An 18372-nucleotide genomic window follows, 5' to 3' on the forward strand; every position below is an offset into this window, starting at 1 on the left:
AATTATCCAGAGATGTCAGATAATGTAATAGCAGTGAGATTTATTTTGTGGCGTCTACTTTTGTCCAACTTCATATGTTGATCAACATAATATTGCAGACTTGCACATGAAAGACATTTCCACCACAGCTGTCTCCTTGATGCTCAAATAAAATTAGTAGTAATATTAAATCAATAAAATACCATCTTTTCAGATTGTAAACATAGTTTTCTTGAAAGATAATGCAAAGTAGGAGAAATGGAATGGTAAATCCTATTTGCAAGTGCAAATGATACATTGCTATCTCTTTTTTTCCTTTTATTGCATGTGAATTTGTTTAGTTTATTCTGAGGACCAAAAATTTGTTCATAGCAGTTTCTCAGATTAACAAATGAATGTGAGAGAACATCTTGAATGTCAGTTATTAGTCATGAATATATATGAATTCATGATCTTTATTTGTCAGTCTCCTGAGTACAAGTAAAAGGGTAGATGATTTACTTCCAACAATTGTTATTTTCTCAAAATATTTTAACAATGTTAATGTTAAAATACTTAATAGAGTATATAAAACCGTTAAATACTTATGTGTGTATCCAAAGAAACATTTTCATTTGTCTGGAAGAGATTTAATAATTTAAGTCAATGAGTAATCAACTGAATATTTTGCAATAGAACTTGATGTACTTTGTATATTTATATATTATTTAATGTTCCATGCATCTTCATGTCCTCAACAGTTATCCTTTTGGCATATCTTGAAGTATTGCCTTCAAAGAAAATTATAGAGGCACCAGATAATGTAATAGCAGTGACATTTACTTTAAAAAATCTGATGTGTGTGTGTGTGTGTGTGTGTGTGTGTGTGTGTGTGTGTGTGTGTGTGTGTATGTGTGAGATGTGACTATGGGTTTTTAGGCCATGACAGACTTTATTTTCCAGAAAGCCTTTCTCTATATCATCACTACATACTGGACCCCAATTTCCAGGCTTCCTTTCTCTACTTCATGAGTCCATTCATGACTTCAATTCAAAGATGCCTGTCTCTAGAGAATCACTACATTTCAGACTTCATTTCCTAGGATGCCTTTTTCTATAGCACCAGTACATGTTGAACTTCATTACCCAAGTTTCCTTTCTCTAGGGAATCACACTATTTGGACTTCATTTCCCAGCTTGTCAATCTCTACAGCTTCACTTCAAGTGGGATTGCATTTCCCAGGATGACTTTCTCTACAACATCACTACATGTGGACTTCATTTCCCAGGATGTATTTCTCTATAGCATCGGTACATTCTGGACTTCTTTTCCCAGGAGGCCTTTCTCTCCAACATCATTAAATTCTGGACTCCATTTCCCAGGATCCCTTTCTCTGCAGCATCACTACATTTCAGACTTCATTTGCCAGGATGACTTTCTCTAGAGCACCATTACATTCTAAACTCCATTTCCCAGAATACCTTTCTCTATAGCATCAGTATATTCAGGACTCCATTTTCCAGGATGTTTTTATTCTCTTCAGCATCACTACAGAAGGACTTCATTTCCCAAAATGTCTTCTCTACAGCATCAGAACACTCCGCACTCATTTCCCAGGATGCCTTTTTTTTAGAATCAGTACATTTGGACTTCATTTCCCGGATGCCTTTCTGTACAGTATCCCTCTTTGTTGGATTTCATTTTCCAGGATCCCTTTTTCTAGAAGATCATTATATTCTCGATTTCCTTTCCCAGAATGCATTTCTCTAGATTATCACTACATTTCAGACTCATCTCCCAGGATGCCTTTATCTAGAGCATCGTTACATTCTGGACTCCATTTCTCTGGATGCCTTTCTTTACAGCATCACAATATTTTGGACTTCATTTAAATTTAGAAAATATCATGCGGAGGGAGGTAACCAAATCCCAGAAAATCAAACATGGTATGAACTCATTCATAAGTGTATTCTAGATATAAAGTAAAGAACAATCAGACAGCAACACAAGGAACCATGGAGGTGACATAGCAGGGGGGACCCTAGGATGACTGTGGCTTATAATAAGTTTTGGTTTTACTCAATCACTGGGCAAGACTCAGTGAAACATTTCACTATTAGGATAAGAATTTGTACAGTATCAAGCTGAAAATAGAAAAAAAATAAGTAAATGAGAAAAAAAAATAAGACTGACTTTCCCAGGATGCCTTTCTCTATAGCATCTGTGCATTCTGGTCTTCATTTCCAAAGATGCCTTTCTCTACAGTACTATACGTTGGACTTCATTTTCAAGGATGCCTTTTTACAGTATCAGTGTATTTGGACTTTATTTCACAGGATGTCTTACTCTACTGCATCATTATATTCCAGACTTCATTTCCCAGGATGGACTTATCTATAGCGTCAGTACATTACTTACTTCATTTCCCAGCATGCCTTTTTCTTGGGCATCAGTACATTCTGGGCTTCATTTCCCAGGATGCCTTTCTCTATAGCTTCAGTACATTTGGACTTTATTTTCCAGGAGGAATTTCTCTATAGCATCACTACATAAGGACTTCATTTCCCAGGATGATTTTCTCTATAGCATCAGTATATTATTTACTTCATTTCCCAGCATGACTTTCCCTAGAGCATCCCAACATTCTGAACTTCAATTCCAAAGATGCCTTTCTCAATAGCACCACTATATGTTGGACTGCTTTTCCCAGGATGCCTTTCTCTAGAGCATCACTACATTTGAACTTCATTTCCCCAGAAGCCTATCTCTATAGCATCAGTATATATGGACTTTATTTCCCAGCATTTCTTTCTCTATACATACCATCACTACATTTGGACACCATTTTTCAGGATGCATTCCTCTAGAGCATCAGTATATACGGGCTTCAATTCCCAGGATGCCTTTCTCTAGAGCATCACTAGGTTTGGTCTTTTTTCCCAAGAGGCCTTTTTCTACCACACCATGACGTTCTGGACTTCATTTCCCAGAATGCCTTCTCCATAGCACCATGACATTGTGGACTTCATTTCCCAGGATGCCTTTCTCTATAGTATCACTGTGATGAACTTCATTTCCCAAAATGCCTTTCTCCACAGCACCATAACATTTGGACTCCATTTCCCAGGTGTCCTGTGTCCTCAAGAGTTTCCCCTTTTCTTCAGCAGGTGTACAGGGCCCTCATCAGGTGTAGGGGCCCTGACCTTCTGCAGGATGTTGTCACCTCAGCAGTGTGAGGTTGATGTGAGAGTCAGGGTCTCAGAATCAGAGGGTTAGGGTTCGGGTTAAATGTTATGGGTATTTCGGTTAGAGTTATTGTTAGTGTTACAGGATTTTAGGGTTAGAGTTAGGTTAGGGTTACAGGTTTTTAGCCTTATGGTCCTGGGTGTAGAGTCAAAGCATTAGGTTAAATTTAAGGTTTATGGTTGGTGTGAGGGTCAGGGGTTATGGTCAGGGGGTCCTGGTTAGGGTTGAGGATTATGGGGTTTTAGGGTTAGGGTAGAGGGTGTTTGTGGTTAAATTTCAGGTTAGGGTTATGGTTAGTGGCTAGATTTAGGGTTAGTGGTCAAATTTTGGATTAGGGTTATGGTTAGGGTTAGATTTAATGTTAGTGGTTTGCTTTAGGTGCATCCTTTGCTCTCAGGAGGTATCTTAGGCCCTGTGTAGGTGTCCTGTGTCCTCACAAGATGTCTCCATGATCTCTGCAGGTGTCCTGCGCCCTTAGATGGTATCCTGTGTCCTGTGCTTTCATGTCATAGGGAAACTTTCTCTTTTCTCTTTATACCATCAGTATGCTTTGGACTCCATTTCCCAGGATGCCTTTCTCTGTAGTAATAGTAGTCTATTAAAAACTACATTTCCACCCATGCTTCTTGGAGCAGAAGAAAACTACCTGTTCCATCTCTTGCATTCTGTTGGTTATGCTTACTCCTGTAGTTCCTGTCATTTAGTCAGGATTTCTATTTCCAGTATTCCCTCAGTTTGTGTTTTCTTTATTGTCTCAATTTCAATTTTTAATTCTTGAATTGTTTTCTTCATCTGTTTAATTAGTTTTTCTTGGCTTTCTTTGATTTCTTCCATATTTTTGTTTGTTTTTTTTCCATTTCTTTAAGGGAACTTTTTATTTCCTCTTTAAGGTAGTTTTTCATTTCCTCTTTAAAGGCCTCTATTATCTTCTTAAGGTCTTTTTTAGGATTGATTTCTTCTAATTCTTCTGTCTTGGTATGTTCAGGTCTTGCAGATGTAGAATCGCTAGTTTCTGATGTTGTCATATAGGTCTTTATGTTTTTGCCTGTATTTTTGCACTGGTGTCTACTCATCCCTTCCCCTGCTTGGTGTAGGCAGTGTCTGAAGATGCCTCTCTTATTCTAATTGTTATTCTTGGTCCACTAGGAGTTCTTGGTTAAATCAGTGATGTTGGGCTCTGTTTCTTTGGGAGCAGCTTAGTCCAATCAGTGTTATTTGGTTCTGTCTCAGGGACCAGTTGTTCCCAGTTGGTGCAGGGTGTGCTTATGGTTTTAGTGCTTATTAGATTCATAGGTTTTTTTTTTAAATTGGGGAGCAGGGAAAGGTAGCTGTCTGGTCCCTGGGACTCTGAATTGTAGGGTCTGGGGGCTATAGACCAGATCTGCCAGTCCAGAGATGGGTGCTTACCTGTTCCCAGTTGTTGTAGTGTAGGCTTATTATTTTGAAGATCCGGTTCAGTGGCTGGGCAGCACCTTCTTTTGTGTTCTCAGGTATTGTTTTGCTCATTTGTCAACTCTTCAGCTGATCTTGTTTCCTCGGACAGCAGAATGTAGGATTCTGAATCCTCTCCCAAATGGATATCAGTTGAGCAAGTTGTTTTGTAGGGTAATCTCACCAACACCTCCAAGCTGTTGGGTTTCACAATATGAGCAACTAGGCCTTGGGTTAGCCTCAGACAGAGTGTTCGGGTCTATTCTGGTCTAAACCCATAAAGATGGCTCCTTCCCCAGGTGGTGGGATTAAAGGCGTCCCTCCAATCGATGCCATCCTTCCCCTTAAACTTCTGTAAATTTGTGTTTTTTTCTCTCAATTGCATCATAATCAATAGTTAAGTGAACAAAGATATAATTATGTCACATACTTGATTGCTTGGTTCTTTCAGTCTGGTCTCTGTAACAAATCTGCTCAGGTGAGAGGGAGAAGGGTATCTGGGAGTGTTGGGGTATAGTGCCAAACTGAGGCACCATGTGAGCAGTGATGTGGGGAGGTGAGGGAAAGGCCAGCCTCAATTAGTCCTACAGTCAGCAGCTGTGTTTGAAGTGTCAATGTGTCATTTAATTTGTGTAAGTGTTTCTTTTACAAAAGTCGATCACCTTGTGTTGTGGGCATAGATATTAATAATTGAAATGTCATATTGGTGGATTTTCCTTTGATAAATAATGAGTGTTCTTCCCATGTCTTTAGATTAATTTTTGTTTGAAGTTTATTTTGGTAGATAATAAAATGGTTACACAAGCCTGCTTCTTAGTTCCAGTTGCTTTAAATATGTTTTCCCAGCCTTCACCTTTTAGTAATCTCCATCCTTGATGTTGAAGTGTGTTTCTTGTTTTTCTTTTTTGTTGTTGTTTTTTGTCTTTTTTAATCTTTCCTCTATTTCTGTCATTCATAGGTTTGGTCTCTGCATAATGTCCCAGATTTCTTAGTTGTTTAGCATCAAGAAATTTTTATATTTAACATTTTCTTTAACTGATGTATCCTTTTCTTCTATTCTATTCCCAGTGTCTGAGATTTTCCCTTCCATTTCTCTATTCTATTGGTCAACCTTGCCTCTGTAATTCTTGTTTGTAGTCCTAATTTTTTTTATTTCTGGGATTCCCTCAGTTTATGTTTTTTTAATTGTTTTTATTTCCATTTTCAGTTCTTAAACAGTTGTATTTATTTCCTTTGATGATTTGTTTTTTTCTAGGCTTTATTTAGTTGTTTATCGGTTTACTCCACTTGTTTATGCTTTCCTAGCTTTCTTGGAGGAGTTTATTGATTTCCTCTCACTGTTTGTGCTTTCATGAATTTATGTAAAGTATTCATTCATTTTTAAGGGCCTCTATCATCTACATATATTTGGTTTTATGTTTTTTTTTCTCTTGTATTTCCACTATTTTTGAGTATTTAGGAATGACTCTGGTAGGATAGCTGGATTCTGGTGGCGACATAGTGCCCTGTCTATTGTTAATTATGTTCCTCTTCTAGGCATCTAGGTTTAAGGTGATAATAGGTCTAGGTGCTAGTTTATAACTTCACATTTTTTTGCATGGGAATTTTGTTCCTGGGTTTGTGTTTTTTCTCTGGAGTTTCAGAATGCCTGTTAAATGACTGTTGCCTTCTTCCTGGCCTTCTTGGCTTGTGTGTTTAAGGGGAAATGCTTGGTGGTGTTGCAAACTAGGGGAAGAGGAATGCTGGGGAGATGATCTTCAGATGCACTGGAGGCATGGAGAAGGAAGAAGGGAAGATGCCTCCGGTGTTCTACTCCACTGAGAGGAGCAACTTTTAAAATCAGCTGTGGGGTAAGAGACAATGTGATAGATCTGCAGACATCCTAGCTGGTCTTCTGGAAGATGTGGTGAGTAATTTACCAGAGGGTGTCTGCCCCATTGGGTGATGGAACTCAGATATGAGGAGTGTAGGGAAGGGTAGGTGGAGATAGTCTTTGAAATCCACATGAGACATGAAAATGGAGAGGAGAAGCTGGAGCTGGGGTTCTGTTTCAGCCCTAAGGGCAACTCTGAGTATTGAACCCTGAGAGTGGGTAAGGTCTGTGGATAGTTTTCCTGATCTCATACCCAACATCTTAATACAGATTCATTAGGTTCCCAGGGATCATTTATTTACTTATTTTCTTACTTAGGCTTCTGTTGTGATTAATCTATGAAAGACTTTTAGTTTATTGGAAGTATGTGGGCTGCAAATGTCAGTCAGCAGTTATTCTTCTTGGGGGAGTTCAGATACCAGCACCCAAGTTGGAAAGCTTATAATCACCTGCTATTCCACATCCAGGGGATCTGATATGATCTTTGCTCTGTTACCTATACACACATGGAAAATATTCTTTCTCATGCATACAAATATACACATATAATGGGTCTAGACATCTTTGCAAAAGCTCTTAAGACTTATAAAGCAATTAGAGAAAATTCGGTTTCTTGAAGTATATCATAGAATCATCATACAAATATTATTTTAAAAACTATTGTCTTCAATTTGTTTTAAAATTATTTATTTTCTCCCTCTTATACAGGTTTACATCTAATCTTTAATCATAGAAAACAAAATTGTTTTTAAATTTTCTACCAGACATCCTTTTTCTTAAAAAAGGAGAATGAAATCGTATTAGTAACCAAAACTATTTTCTACAATATAGAAATATTAGGCTTCAAGTGAATGATTCCAGTTTTAGTGGAAGAGTCTCCTCACCCAAATCATTTCTTATTATTAGTGATGAGAGAACAGGAGTGCACAGGGTGAGTGGTGGTCAGTGATTTCTCTGATTTTTATTTTCACTAGAAACTTATAATTCTTTTTCAAGTGACAATGTTATATATGCAGGTCTGTCTTTCTGTCTCCTTTTATCAGTGGTACCATCTGTGTGGTGTGAGTTTTTTTTTTTTATTAGTTATGATATGTTGTTTCCCTAGCAAATAATGGAACTTTACTTATTTTTATTTTATGGAAAAAAGCTATATTATGTGTCCTAGTTACTTCCAGATGTCAACATTTCAGAGCCACAGTAACCTTTGGGAACATCTGGTGAGGATGTGCCTCATCAGAGTAGCTAGTTGCTAAGTTTTTGAGAGATTTTATTGATTGATGATTTACGGGTGATGGCCGTTCCACTGAGCATACAGTATCCCCAAGAAATTTGGCTTGCACTAGATAAGACAGCAAGCTTGTCATGAGACAATGACTATGTCAGAGAAAACATCTGGAAACAAAGTTTTCTCATGGTTTTTACCTTTAGTTGCTGAATTGAATTCCTATCGTAAACACCCACAATGATGGATTGTGATCTGCCAGAGTGAGCCAAATAAGCTCATTTGTTACCTCAGGAGCTTTTGTGTAGAGAATTAAATCAGAGCAAAAAAAAAAAGCAAGTTATAACAGAATGTGGTAAACCAAATATTCAAAGGTGGTGGGAATGATGACTTTGGGAGAATGTTGAACATATCAAAATTTAGATGGCAATGGACATAGAAAACTGCATTTAGAGCTTGATTGGTTATTCTTGTAGTACTTTGAATAAAATACTGTTAAAGTATTGAAAACAGTGGTGATTGAGGTCAAAGCATTTCAGTGGCAATTAAAATAGAGGACATGTATGTGATATTTTGGAATTTAACTTTTCTAATTTTCCCATGCCCTCAAGAAATTGATTGAGTAAGGCAGAATTTAAAAAAATTGATTTTTTAGATGGAATATTGACTTTCTTGGGTAGCTATTTTTTAGATGGAATATTGACTTTCTTGGGTAGCTATTATGATTCATTCAGCACTACTTTAAAACAATCAAGAAGTGGATCATAAATAAATGAACAGTCTATGGGTTGTAGAGAAAAACAGCACTATGAAATTGCAGAAGGTAGTCAAATGCTGAACAGAGTCAGGAATGTTCAGGGAGATTATCACCCTTTAAAAGAAGGCCCTTACTCTACATTGGAAGCCTAGCAAGGTGCCCCAAGGGTAAAAATCCATCCTTATATACCCTCAGTTAATGGAGGGATTAGGCAAATAGACCACCAGTCCCAGGAAGCAACTTTATTCAAAGCCTGCTGCAACTCTTGTCCAAGCATTGCAGAGGCCATCACAACTGAGAAACCAAATTTGGGGGAAATCACTGCTGTTGAGCTGGTTCTGGAGACCAGAATGATGTAAAATTTAAGATTATGCATTTTTAGTCTTCATTTTCAGGTCAGGTCTGTTGTAGGCATCTGTGTTTGGTATGGTAAGAGCTCCAGTGAGAAGACTGAGTTCATTCTATAATACTATGAGGATGAAGCCTGAGTTGTATTTTGATACCATAAGATGTTGAAACAATTATGAGACATTTTACATGAAGAGCTAGCTACATATATGGAAAGGAAGTAACCAGAGAGAGATGTATGGGAAGTTGTGGAGAGAGAGCCATCCAAGCCCTTTGAAAATGAAGCCTCATGTTTCTGACACAGAGCTACCAGATTCAACAGTTGTCCTGAAGGGTTACAGTCTTCCCTTGGTCCAATCTTTCCTCACTGTGTGTTAGTTCCCCTCCTTTGGGATGGTAATGGGTTTTCTGTGCCATTCACATGTTGGAAATATTTAAATTGTTTTCTGATTTTATAAGATGCCACAGTCAAGAATTTGTATTGAGTATCAAAAGAGACTTTGGACATTTCAACAGTGTAGGGGTTGTTGCAGACTATGAGAATCATTGAAATGACTAAATGCATTTTCTTCATGGATGACCCTTGAGTATATAGTGACCTGGGTGAGAATCTAGTCAACTGAATGAAAATCTCCCAGATAGGATGAGGAATGTGGACATGTGTCTCTCCTTGGTGACTTTTTTTGGGGTACTTGTGGAACTTCTCTGGATATATATCTCATTGGGGTTTGTGATATGTATTTCCATAGCCTCAACCCATTTCCTTTTCTATGTTTCTACTATGTTGTGGTTGAAATGAATGAGCCAGCTTGCTTCTTGTGCTGCCATGACTTCACCACGAGTATAGATAGTATCACTAAATCATGTAAAATACAATTGATAGAATTGTTACTCAATGCTAAGCCACTTTGCTAGCCCAATTTTTTTTAAAACTTTGTTGTTCCTATTTTTATTTCTGAAGAAAAGCTTTGAATGAGTAGCCCTGACTCTCCTAAAAGTAGCTGTGTAAACCAGGTTGGATTCCAACTCAGAGATTCACCTGACTCTTCCTCCCACTTGCTGAGATTAAAGGTTGTTCAACATTCCAGGTTTTTTTTAAATATATATTATTGGGTGATCGTCCTAGAGTATATGTTTTTGTACATGTCAAGCGTATGTTGTTTTGCTGAGCTTTACCCCCCAATTTCAATTTTGAAATTCAGTAGAAGATACCATTCTTTTCCTAGATGTAGTGTCTGGGCCTTCTGAATCATTAGATTACAATTGTGTTCCATTCTTCTTGCTTTTTGTGTTTTTTTACTGTTTTTTTAATGACTATGAGTCTTTTGTCTATATACGTGGATATACACTACATGTTCACCTGTTCTCACAGTAGTCCAAAGAGAGTTTTAGAATCCACAAGCTTGGATTAATGAACAGTTGTGTGCATCCCCCATATAAGTACTTATAATTGAGCCCATCTATATGCAAGACCAGTAAGAGCACACAACTTCTGAGCCATCTCTCCTTCCCTGTGTTGATTATTTATGATCATCATTGATATTGCTAATGTTATCTTCTTTCTATTTGTACCTCTTTAAATGCACAGTTCCTTTTTCTAAGATTTATTAAAGTAGTTTAAACTGGAGCAAATCAGTTTTCTGGAAGATTAATACAGAACTGTAGTGAATGAGGAACTCTTTGTAGGATCTTCAGTAAAAAATCTGAGTTCATCTTTTCTGTTTTATTTGTTTGAATGGAAGATTCAGTGCAGATACAGTTAGCATAGACTAGGCTAACTTTCACCTCAGAAGCACACATACCTGCTTTACCTTCTAAGTTCTGGGATTAAAGGCATGAGCCGATATACCCAGCTTATAAATCTTCCTTGTAGTTAATAATTGTTCATACAATTTCTCAGATGTGTGCTGGGTACTGTTGAAATGTTTGCTTGTCTCTCTATCTCTATTAATAGGCATTTCTCTTGCAAGGTGATATCCTGTTCAAAACATTCAGAAAAAAAAAGGTGAACCTCCTATTCAGTTTCTTTGTGAAATAAGTTGATGGTTTCATTGTAATGTCTGAGTTATAGAATATGTGTAGCACTCACAAGAATTATGTGACTATATTGTCAAAGAAGCACACATTTACAATGTTGTATCATGCTTTTTGTTTTATACATATGGATGGCATATTTATGTATGGCATATTTTAGAATACAGTGACCTATAATGATGTGCATGTCGACATCACTCAGGAAGAGTGGGTATTGATGGATCCTTCACAGAGGAATCTCTACAAAGATGTGATGCTGGAGACCTTTATGAACCTCACTGCTATAGGTAATACTGTAAATTTTTCTTCACATTTTAAATAAGGGAACAACAGTTTCTTGGTTATTGATGCTCTTCTGTAATCCTGACTGAGAATGAGGTGAATAAAACGGGCTTGGTTCTAAGGATCACTGAAGATAGTAATGTAAATTTTTCAGTTTCCTGTAATATTTTATAAATTTCCTTGTTTGATATTTTAGGCTACAACTGGGAAGATCTTGAAGTTGAAGAACATTATCTTGTACAAGCTGATACAAATGGGCCTCTGGATATATTTAGCTTATCTGGAAGTTTTAAAGAAATGAAACATTGTAAATAAACACAGCTCAAAATGTGTTGATGATCATTACATGCTCATAAACACACATACCTCAATGGCAGGTTAGTGAATTGTGTTTGCAAGTCATTCTTTTAAGAAGGAAGACAAGGAATCAATGCCTTAACAGAAATCATCATTTGAATAATAGCTTCATCAGAGCTATGCTATACAAATAACAATCCTTTTAATTTCATACTATTCAAATTACAAAAGGTAGACTCACTGAATGCATGATAAGAATATGTACAGAACCTTTTGATAAGCAAACAATCCATAGTAAAAGCATTGTTACTCAAAAAGTTATTCTGTCTTTGCTAATTTAGTTAGATAGGTGGTTAGAGTCAAGAATTAAAGTGGGGATGTTGCACAGAAATAATAATCCCTATGCTACATGTTGATGGGGAAAAGAAAGTCCAACAGTAAATAAAATGTGGAAACCTTCTTGTTGTTATTCTTTTTTTAATAGTTATATCATATGTCACTTTGGATCCCAGCCATATGAACATAAGGATATGAAAAGAAGTAATGTACATCTCTCAATCTCAGAACAATTACAAAACATGTAGTAGCCCCATGCTGAGCAAACTTGTTGAATGACATTTAAATTTACAAATAATTGGTTATCCAGCTTAATTTGGACTAAATCAACAACACATCACAGAAAAGACCTATGAGTACTAGGCCTGTGTAAATGCTTCTGTTTGTTCTGGTTCACTTTGAAAATGTAGCATAGTATAGGAAAGTTTATCAGTAGAGTATGTGATGTAAATGTCTGAATTCTCCCAGTTCTCTTCAAATATTTGAAAAATCTCAGAGAAAAATGATGAAATGATGCCATGAATATGGGCCAGGTAGTAAAGGGTTTTACTATGACAGGCATGTTCAAATATGCAAAGCCATCCTTAATGTAGGGAACAACATGAATGTACAAAACATGTTAAAAACTAAAGATAACATAACTCTTTATATTCACACAAAATTGTAAAATTAATTCATGCAGATATAAAGACTCAACAATGTAATGAATGTGGCAAAGCTATTAAATGTTTCAATTATCCTTGCAGGCATGAAAGAAGTCATACTACAGAGAAATCATCTGAACACACTCAATGTGGTCAAGTGTTTGTACATCATAGTCATCCTCCAAGGTATAAAAAAATACATACTGGAGACCAACGCTATGAATATAATCAATATGGTAAAGCCTTTGCATACCCTACTCATATTCAAGTACATAAAAGAACACATGCTGGAGAGAAACCCTCTGAATGTAATCAGTGTGGTAAAACTTTTGCTTATCACAGTCACCTTCAAGTACACGAAAGAATACATACTGGAGAGAAACCCTATGAATGTAATCAGTGTGGGAAAGCTTTTGCTTGTCATAGTAATCTTCAAAAGCATGAAAGAACACATACTGGAGAGAAACCCTATGAATGTAATTAGTGTGGGAAAGCCTTTGCACAAAATGGTGCTCTTCAAATGCATGAAAGAACACATACTGTAGAGAAACCCTGTGAATGTCATCAGTGTGGTAAAGCTTTTGCTTGTCATAGTAATCTTAAAAGGCATGAAAGAACACATACTGGAGAGAAACCCTACGAATGTAATCAGTGTGGTAAAGCTTTTGTTCATCACAGTACTCTTAAATTCCATGAAAGAACCCATACTGGAGAGAAACCCCATGAATGGAATCAGTGTGGTAAATCTTTTGCTTATCACAATCATCTTCAAGGGCATGAAAGAACACATACTGGAGAGAAACCCTATGATTGTAATCAGTGTGGTAAAGCCTTTGCTCGTCATAATGCTCATCAAAGGCATAAAAGAACACATACTGGAAAGAAACCCTATGAATGTAATCAGTGTTGTAAATCCTTTGCTTATCGTAATACTCTTCAAAGGCATAAAAGCACACATACTGGGGAGAAACACTATCAATATAATCAGTGTTGTAAATCCTTTGCTTTTCACAATACTCTTCAAAGGCATAAAAGAACACATACAGGAGAGAAACCCTATGAATGTAATCAGTGTGGGAAAGCGTTTGCTCGTCACAGTACTCTTCAATTTCATGAAAGAACACATATTGGAGAGAAACCCTATGAATGTCATCAGTGTGGGAAAGCGTTTGCTCGTCATTGCTATCTTCAAGGGCATGAAAGAACACATACAAGAGAGAAACCATATGAATGTAATCAGTGTGGTAAAGCTTTTGTTCTTCACATTACTCTTCAATTGCATGAAAGAACACATACTGGAGAGAAAACCTATGAATGTAATCAGTGTGGGAAAGCCTTTGCACAAAATGGTACTCTTCACGTGCATGAAAGAACACATACTGGAGTCAAACACTATGAATGTCATCAGTGTGATAAAGCTTTTGCTCATCATAGTGATCTTCTAAGGCATGAAAGAACACATACTGGAGAGAAACCCTATGAATGTAATCAGTGTGGGAAAGCCTTTGCACAAAATGGTGCTCTTCAAGTGCATAAAAGAACACATACTGGAGTCAAACCCTACGAATGTCATCAGTGTAATAAAGCTTTTGCTTGTCGTAGTGATCTTCAAAGGCATGAAAGAACACATACTGGAGAGAAACCCTATAAATGTAATCAGTGTGGGAAAGCTTTTGTTCATCACAGTACTCTTAAATTCCATGAAAGAACACATACTGGAGAGAAACCCTCTGAATGTAATCAGTGTTGTAAGTCCTTTGCTTATCACAATACTCTTCAAAGGCATAAAAGAATACATACTGGAGAGAAACTCTATCAATGTAATCAGTGTAAAACCTTTGCTTTTCACAATACTCTTCAAAGGCATAAAAGAACAAATACTGGAGAGAAACCCTATGAATGTAATCAGTGTGGGAAAGCTTTTGATCGTCACAGTACTCTTCAATTGCATGAAAGAACACATACTGGAGAGAAACCCTAGGAATGTAATCAGTGTGGGAAAGCATTTGCTCGTCATAGTTATCTTCAAAGGCATGAAAGAACACATACTGAAGAGAAACCCTATGTATGTAATCAGTGTTGTAAAGCTTTTGCTTATCACAGACATCTTCAAAGGCATGAAAGAACAAATACTTGAATGAAACCATACAATTGTAATCAGTGTGGTAAAGTCTTTGCTCAGCACCCTGCTCTTCAGTTTCATGTAAGAACACATATTTGAGAGAAACCCTATGAATTTAAACAGTGTGGTACAGCCTTTGCACACCCCAATCATCTTCAAGTATATAAAAACACATACCAGAGAGAACCCCTTTGAACATTATCAATGTGGTAATGCCTAGTGAAAACACAGCAACCCTATAACTATAAAACTTTTAGTGTGTAATTGGTATCTTAAAGCCTTAGAATATAATATTAGACTTTGAAGATCTGAAAAAAAACATACCAAAGGAAATCTGAATATATATAAATTGGTATGATCTTTAGCAAACATACATTCAATTACACAAGATTAATTATTTTGGAAAAAAATCTAAAATGTGTCACTAATCTTTTCCAACATTATAATACCTCTTTATTTTGTTTACACCTGTCAACTAATATGGATAAAAGGCCTATAAGTTTAAATGATAAGGTAACCCTCTTAGATTTCATACATCTCTTCAAATACATAAAATAATAAATTCTGGTGTAAAATTTCATAGATGTGTATCATTGCTTTTCTGTTGCTTTGATAATGGATCATATCTCAGTGAACTTAGAAAGTGTTTAATTTAGCCCTTGGTTCCAGAGCAATACTTGAACCCTATAAAAGTGGCATGGAAACAAATGACAGACATGGCAGTTAAAGCAAGAGGCTAAGAATTCATATTCTTGTCCTGCAGCATGAAGAAGAACATAAATTGGAAATGGTATGCAGATGGGAACTCTCAGGCCAATCCCCAGTGAGAGATTTCTTAAAGCAGGGTAACATTTCTTAAATCTTCCCAAATTATACTACTGACTGAAAATGACTTATTTCTCTAACTTCAAGTCTTCATGCTTTCTTTCTGAAACATGAAACACAATTCATGATAGTGAAAAACTCTGTAATCATTTAGGTGCCTCAAAACCCATGGTACCAGAGTTACAATAGAAAAACTTTCATGATTTAAAGTTAGTTTTAATATTTTTTATTTTAATTAAGCAATATCTGTATGTCTTTCAGTGGGTATATCTATGTGCATTCTAGTTCCCAAGGTTAGACCATTGGCCCTTCTTACAGCAGGAATTACTCGAATTCGTCGAAAACCAGACCTTGGTCCAGGAAATGAATTTGTATTAAAGACTTGGCCATTTCTCTATCCCTGTCAACACTTTAATCAGTATTCCTTTCTTTTTTTTTTAATTTTTGAGACAACCTTACACTGTGTAGTTTTGTGCCTTTCCAGGAACTCATTTCCTAGACCAGGCTCACTACCAACCCACAGAGGTCCACCTGCCTCTGCCTCCCGAGTGCTGGGATTAAAGGCATGTGCCACCACCGCTTAGCCCCTGTCAACATTTTAAAGTGCTTTATGTCATCTCGATACCAGGAAATATGTAGGTGCTCACACAAAAGGAACCCTACTTATGTAAACTTTATGTAAGACTTTTGACATCACAATTGTTTTCTGTTTCAAGGGAAAAAACCTTGTTTTAAATCTTTTTCCTTGTAGCTTTGAAGTAAGTAAGTTATTAACCATATTCACTAAAGACTGATGTGAAGACTACATTGTGGCATCTATTTTACAACATGAGTGATAGAGATTGAAGCATTCGCTATGTGTGGCAAATTCAATTAGTGAAGTTTATTTTGTGGTCCTTTCATTCCTTCTGTGGTTTTTGTTCATCTTTTTTGACTTTCATGTAGTAAGAGGTATTTATCTGCTGCAATGTATAGAATGGGATGGCGATTATCTAAGTGTTTGATTTTTATTTAAATCTCAGGCAGTATGTCTTTTGCTCTTTTTTTAATATATTTTATTTTATTTTTATGTGCATTTGTGTTTTTGCCATGGGTGTCAGGGTCCCCTGAAACTGGAGTTACAGACAGGTCTGAGCTGCCATGTGGGTGCGGGGAATTGAACTCGGGTCCTCTGGAAGAAGAGTCAGCACTCTTGACCCCTGAGCCATCTCTCCAGCATCTCAGGCAGTATGTGATCACAATTTTCAAGTAAGGATTTTGGGAAAGGGTGGTGGATTTTTGTTCTTGGTTTTATTTTTGATACTTTTTCACAAATTCCCTTGAAATGTTGTTTGTTATCCAGCTTGGTTTGAATGTCAGTAATTAGTCATAGATACATTAGAATTCATGATCCTTCTGTGTCAGTCACCTGAGCAAAAGTCTAAGGGTAGATGATGTAGTTTCATTGATTGTTGTTTTGTCAAAAATGTAGGGAAAAGGTGCTGGGTAAAGAAACCCAGAATGGCCAGGTGGTGGTGGTGCATGCCTTTAATCCCAGCACTCGGGAGACAGAGGCAGGTGGATCTCTGTGAGTTCGAGTCCAGCCTGGTCTCTAAAGCAACTTCCAGGAAAGGCAAAAAGCTACACAGAGAAACCCTGTCTTGAAAAGCAAAAAAAAAAAAAAAAAGAAGAAAGAAAGAAAGAAAGAAAGAAAGAAAGAAAGAAAGAAAGAAAGAAAGAATCCCAGAATGATCCTGGAGCCCAGAACTAGGGAAAGATAACACAGATAAGGCCAGTAAAAAAAAAACTCACAAAAAAAGCAAACAAAGAAACAAACAAAAGAGAAACAACACAGTTTGGCTCAAATCAGTGCTATCTCTTCCCCTGACCAACTGAGTTGTGAAACCAACCAATCACAGAACAGGATAGTAGAATCCTGTCTCTAGGGCCCAGGAACAGGGAAGGAAACACAACTTGTATTTTGTACCTGAGCCATGTACCTGAGCCAGAGAAACGAAACAAGGAAACATGCCCTGACCCTGAAATTGATTCCAAAATAACACTCTTGGTCCCTAGAATCAGAGTCAGTGAAAGAAATGAGCCCTGACCTTAAAGGAAGTGTCAAAAAGCCAAGAAAGGCCAGTGAAAGAAAAACAATTTTTCCCTGTAATCAGGACCATCTCTGTCCCCATCCCACAAAACTGGCCAATTCCTGGGCAGAAAAAAAAACAAAAAACAAAAAACGATAGTTTGACTCCATCCCCAAAACATCCTATATAAACTTTCCTGTCTGGTCAAAGGAGAGTTATTCTCTCCACTCTGCTAGATGCAGCTATTCTCCTGGACTCCTAATTCCCAAATAAATCTCTTTCTCAAAAGTGTTTTGGGTGTGAAAAACTTCATTCACTGGTTCACAGAAGAACCTTGTTGGATTGAGCAAGGGGGAACTGAACAAAAGAACCTTGCTGAGATGTCTCACAGTGGCTTGAGCAAGGGTGAGCTGAATGGAAGATGCTTCCTGAGCAGACAGAGCAAAAGTGTAGATGTAACCAACGGTCTTATCAAATAAGAAACACAGTGCCAATTCAGAGAAGAAAACCAAGAGGTCAGAGCTAAGAGCCTCACCCTTCCTGATTCAGGGATCCTCTCCAGCCAAGAGAGCTCTCCAAAAAGGACCTACTTCCTGTGTGTCTGTCTTTAAAGTCTTCCTGTTCTGCCTTGTCATTGGTTGTAAACCCAAACATGTGACTGCCTCGTCACTGCCTGAATGTACCGCCCTCCAGGTCCTTAAAGGCGTGTGCCACCGCCGCCATGCACTTGCTATGACTCTAATAGCTCTGACCCCCAGACAACTTTATTTATTAACATACAATTAAAATCACATTTCAGTACAAGTAAAATACCACCACACAAAAGAGCTGAAAAGTAACACTTTTTTTCTTGAGCGAGAGGAGATTGCTACATTTTTGTAATTTCTTTGGTCAGAGAAGCAGGGATTTTCTAGGAAGCCCCCTTAA

General features: G+C 37.2%; 1 protein-coding gene across 1 annotated transcript; it reads left to right on the top strand.

The window, feature by feature from the left end:
• Positions 1–10999: 10999 nt before the first annotated feature.
• Positions 11000–14433, top strand: LOC128105041 (zinc finger protein 431-like). Its single transcript, XM_052729862.1, has 5 exons — positions 11000–11157; positions 11349–11409; positions 12532–12867; positions 13036–13791; positions 13876–14433. The coding sequence occupies exons 1-5, from the start codon at positions 11088–11090 to the stop codon at positions 14408–14410; spliced, it is 1758 nt and encodes a 585-aa protein (XP_052585822.1). The 5' UTR covers positions 11000–11087; the 3' UTR covers positions 14411–14433.
• Positions 14434–18372: the final 3939 nt, after the last annotated feature.

This window comes from Peromyscus californicus, unplaced genomic scaffold (genome assembly GCF_007827085.1).
Source record: "Peromyscus californicus insignis strain IS unplaced genomic scaffold, ASM782708v3 Scaffold_96__1_contigs__length_156587, whole genome shotgun sequence".
NCBI classification, from domain to species: Eukaryota; Metazoa; Chordata; class Mammalia; order Rodentia; family Cricetidae; genus Peromyscus; species Peromyscus californicus.

Coding starts and splice junctions, on each gene's coding strand:
- LOC128105041 (XM_052729862.1), top strand. CDS start 11,088: ATGGATCCTTCACAGAGGAATCTCTACAAAGATGTGATGCTGGAGACC. Junction 11,410..12,531: donor GTACAAGCTGATACAAATGG/GCCTCTGGATAT, acceptor TTATCCTTGCAG/GCATGAAAGAAGTCATACTA. Junction 12,868..13,035: donor TGTCATAGTAATCTTCAAAA/GCATGAAAGAAC, acceptor TAATCTTAAAAG/GCATGAAAGAACACATACTG.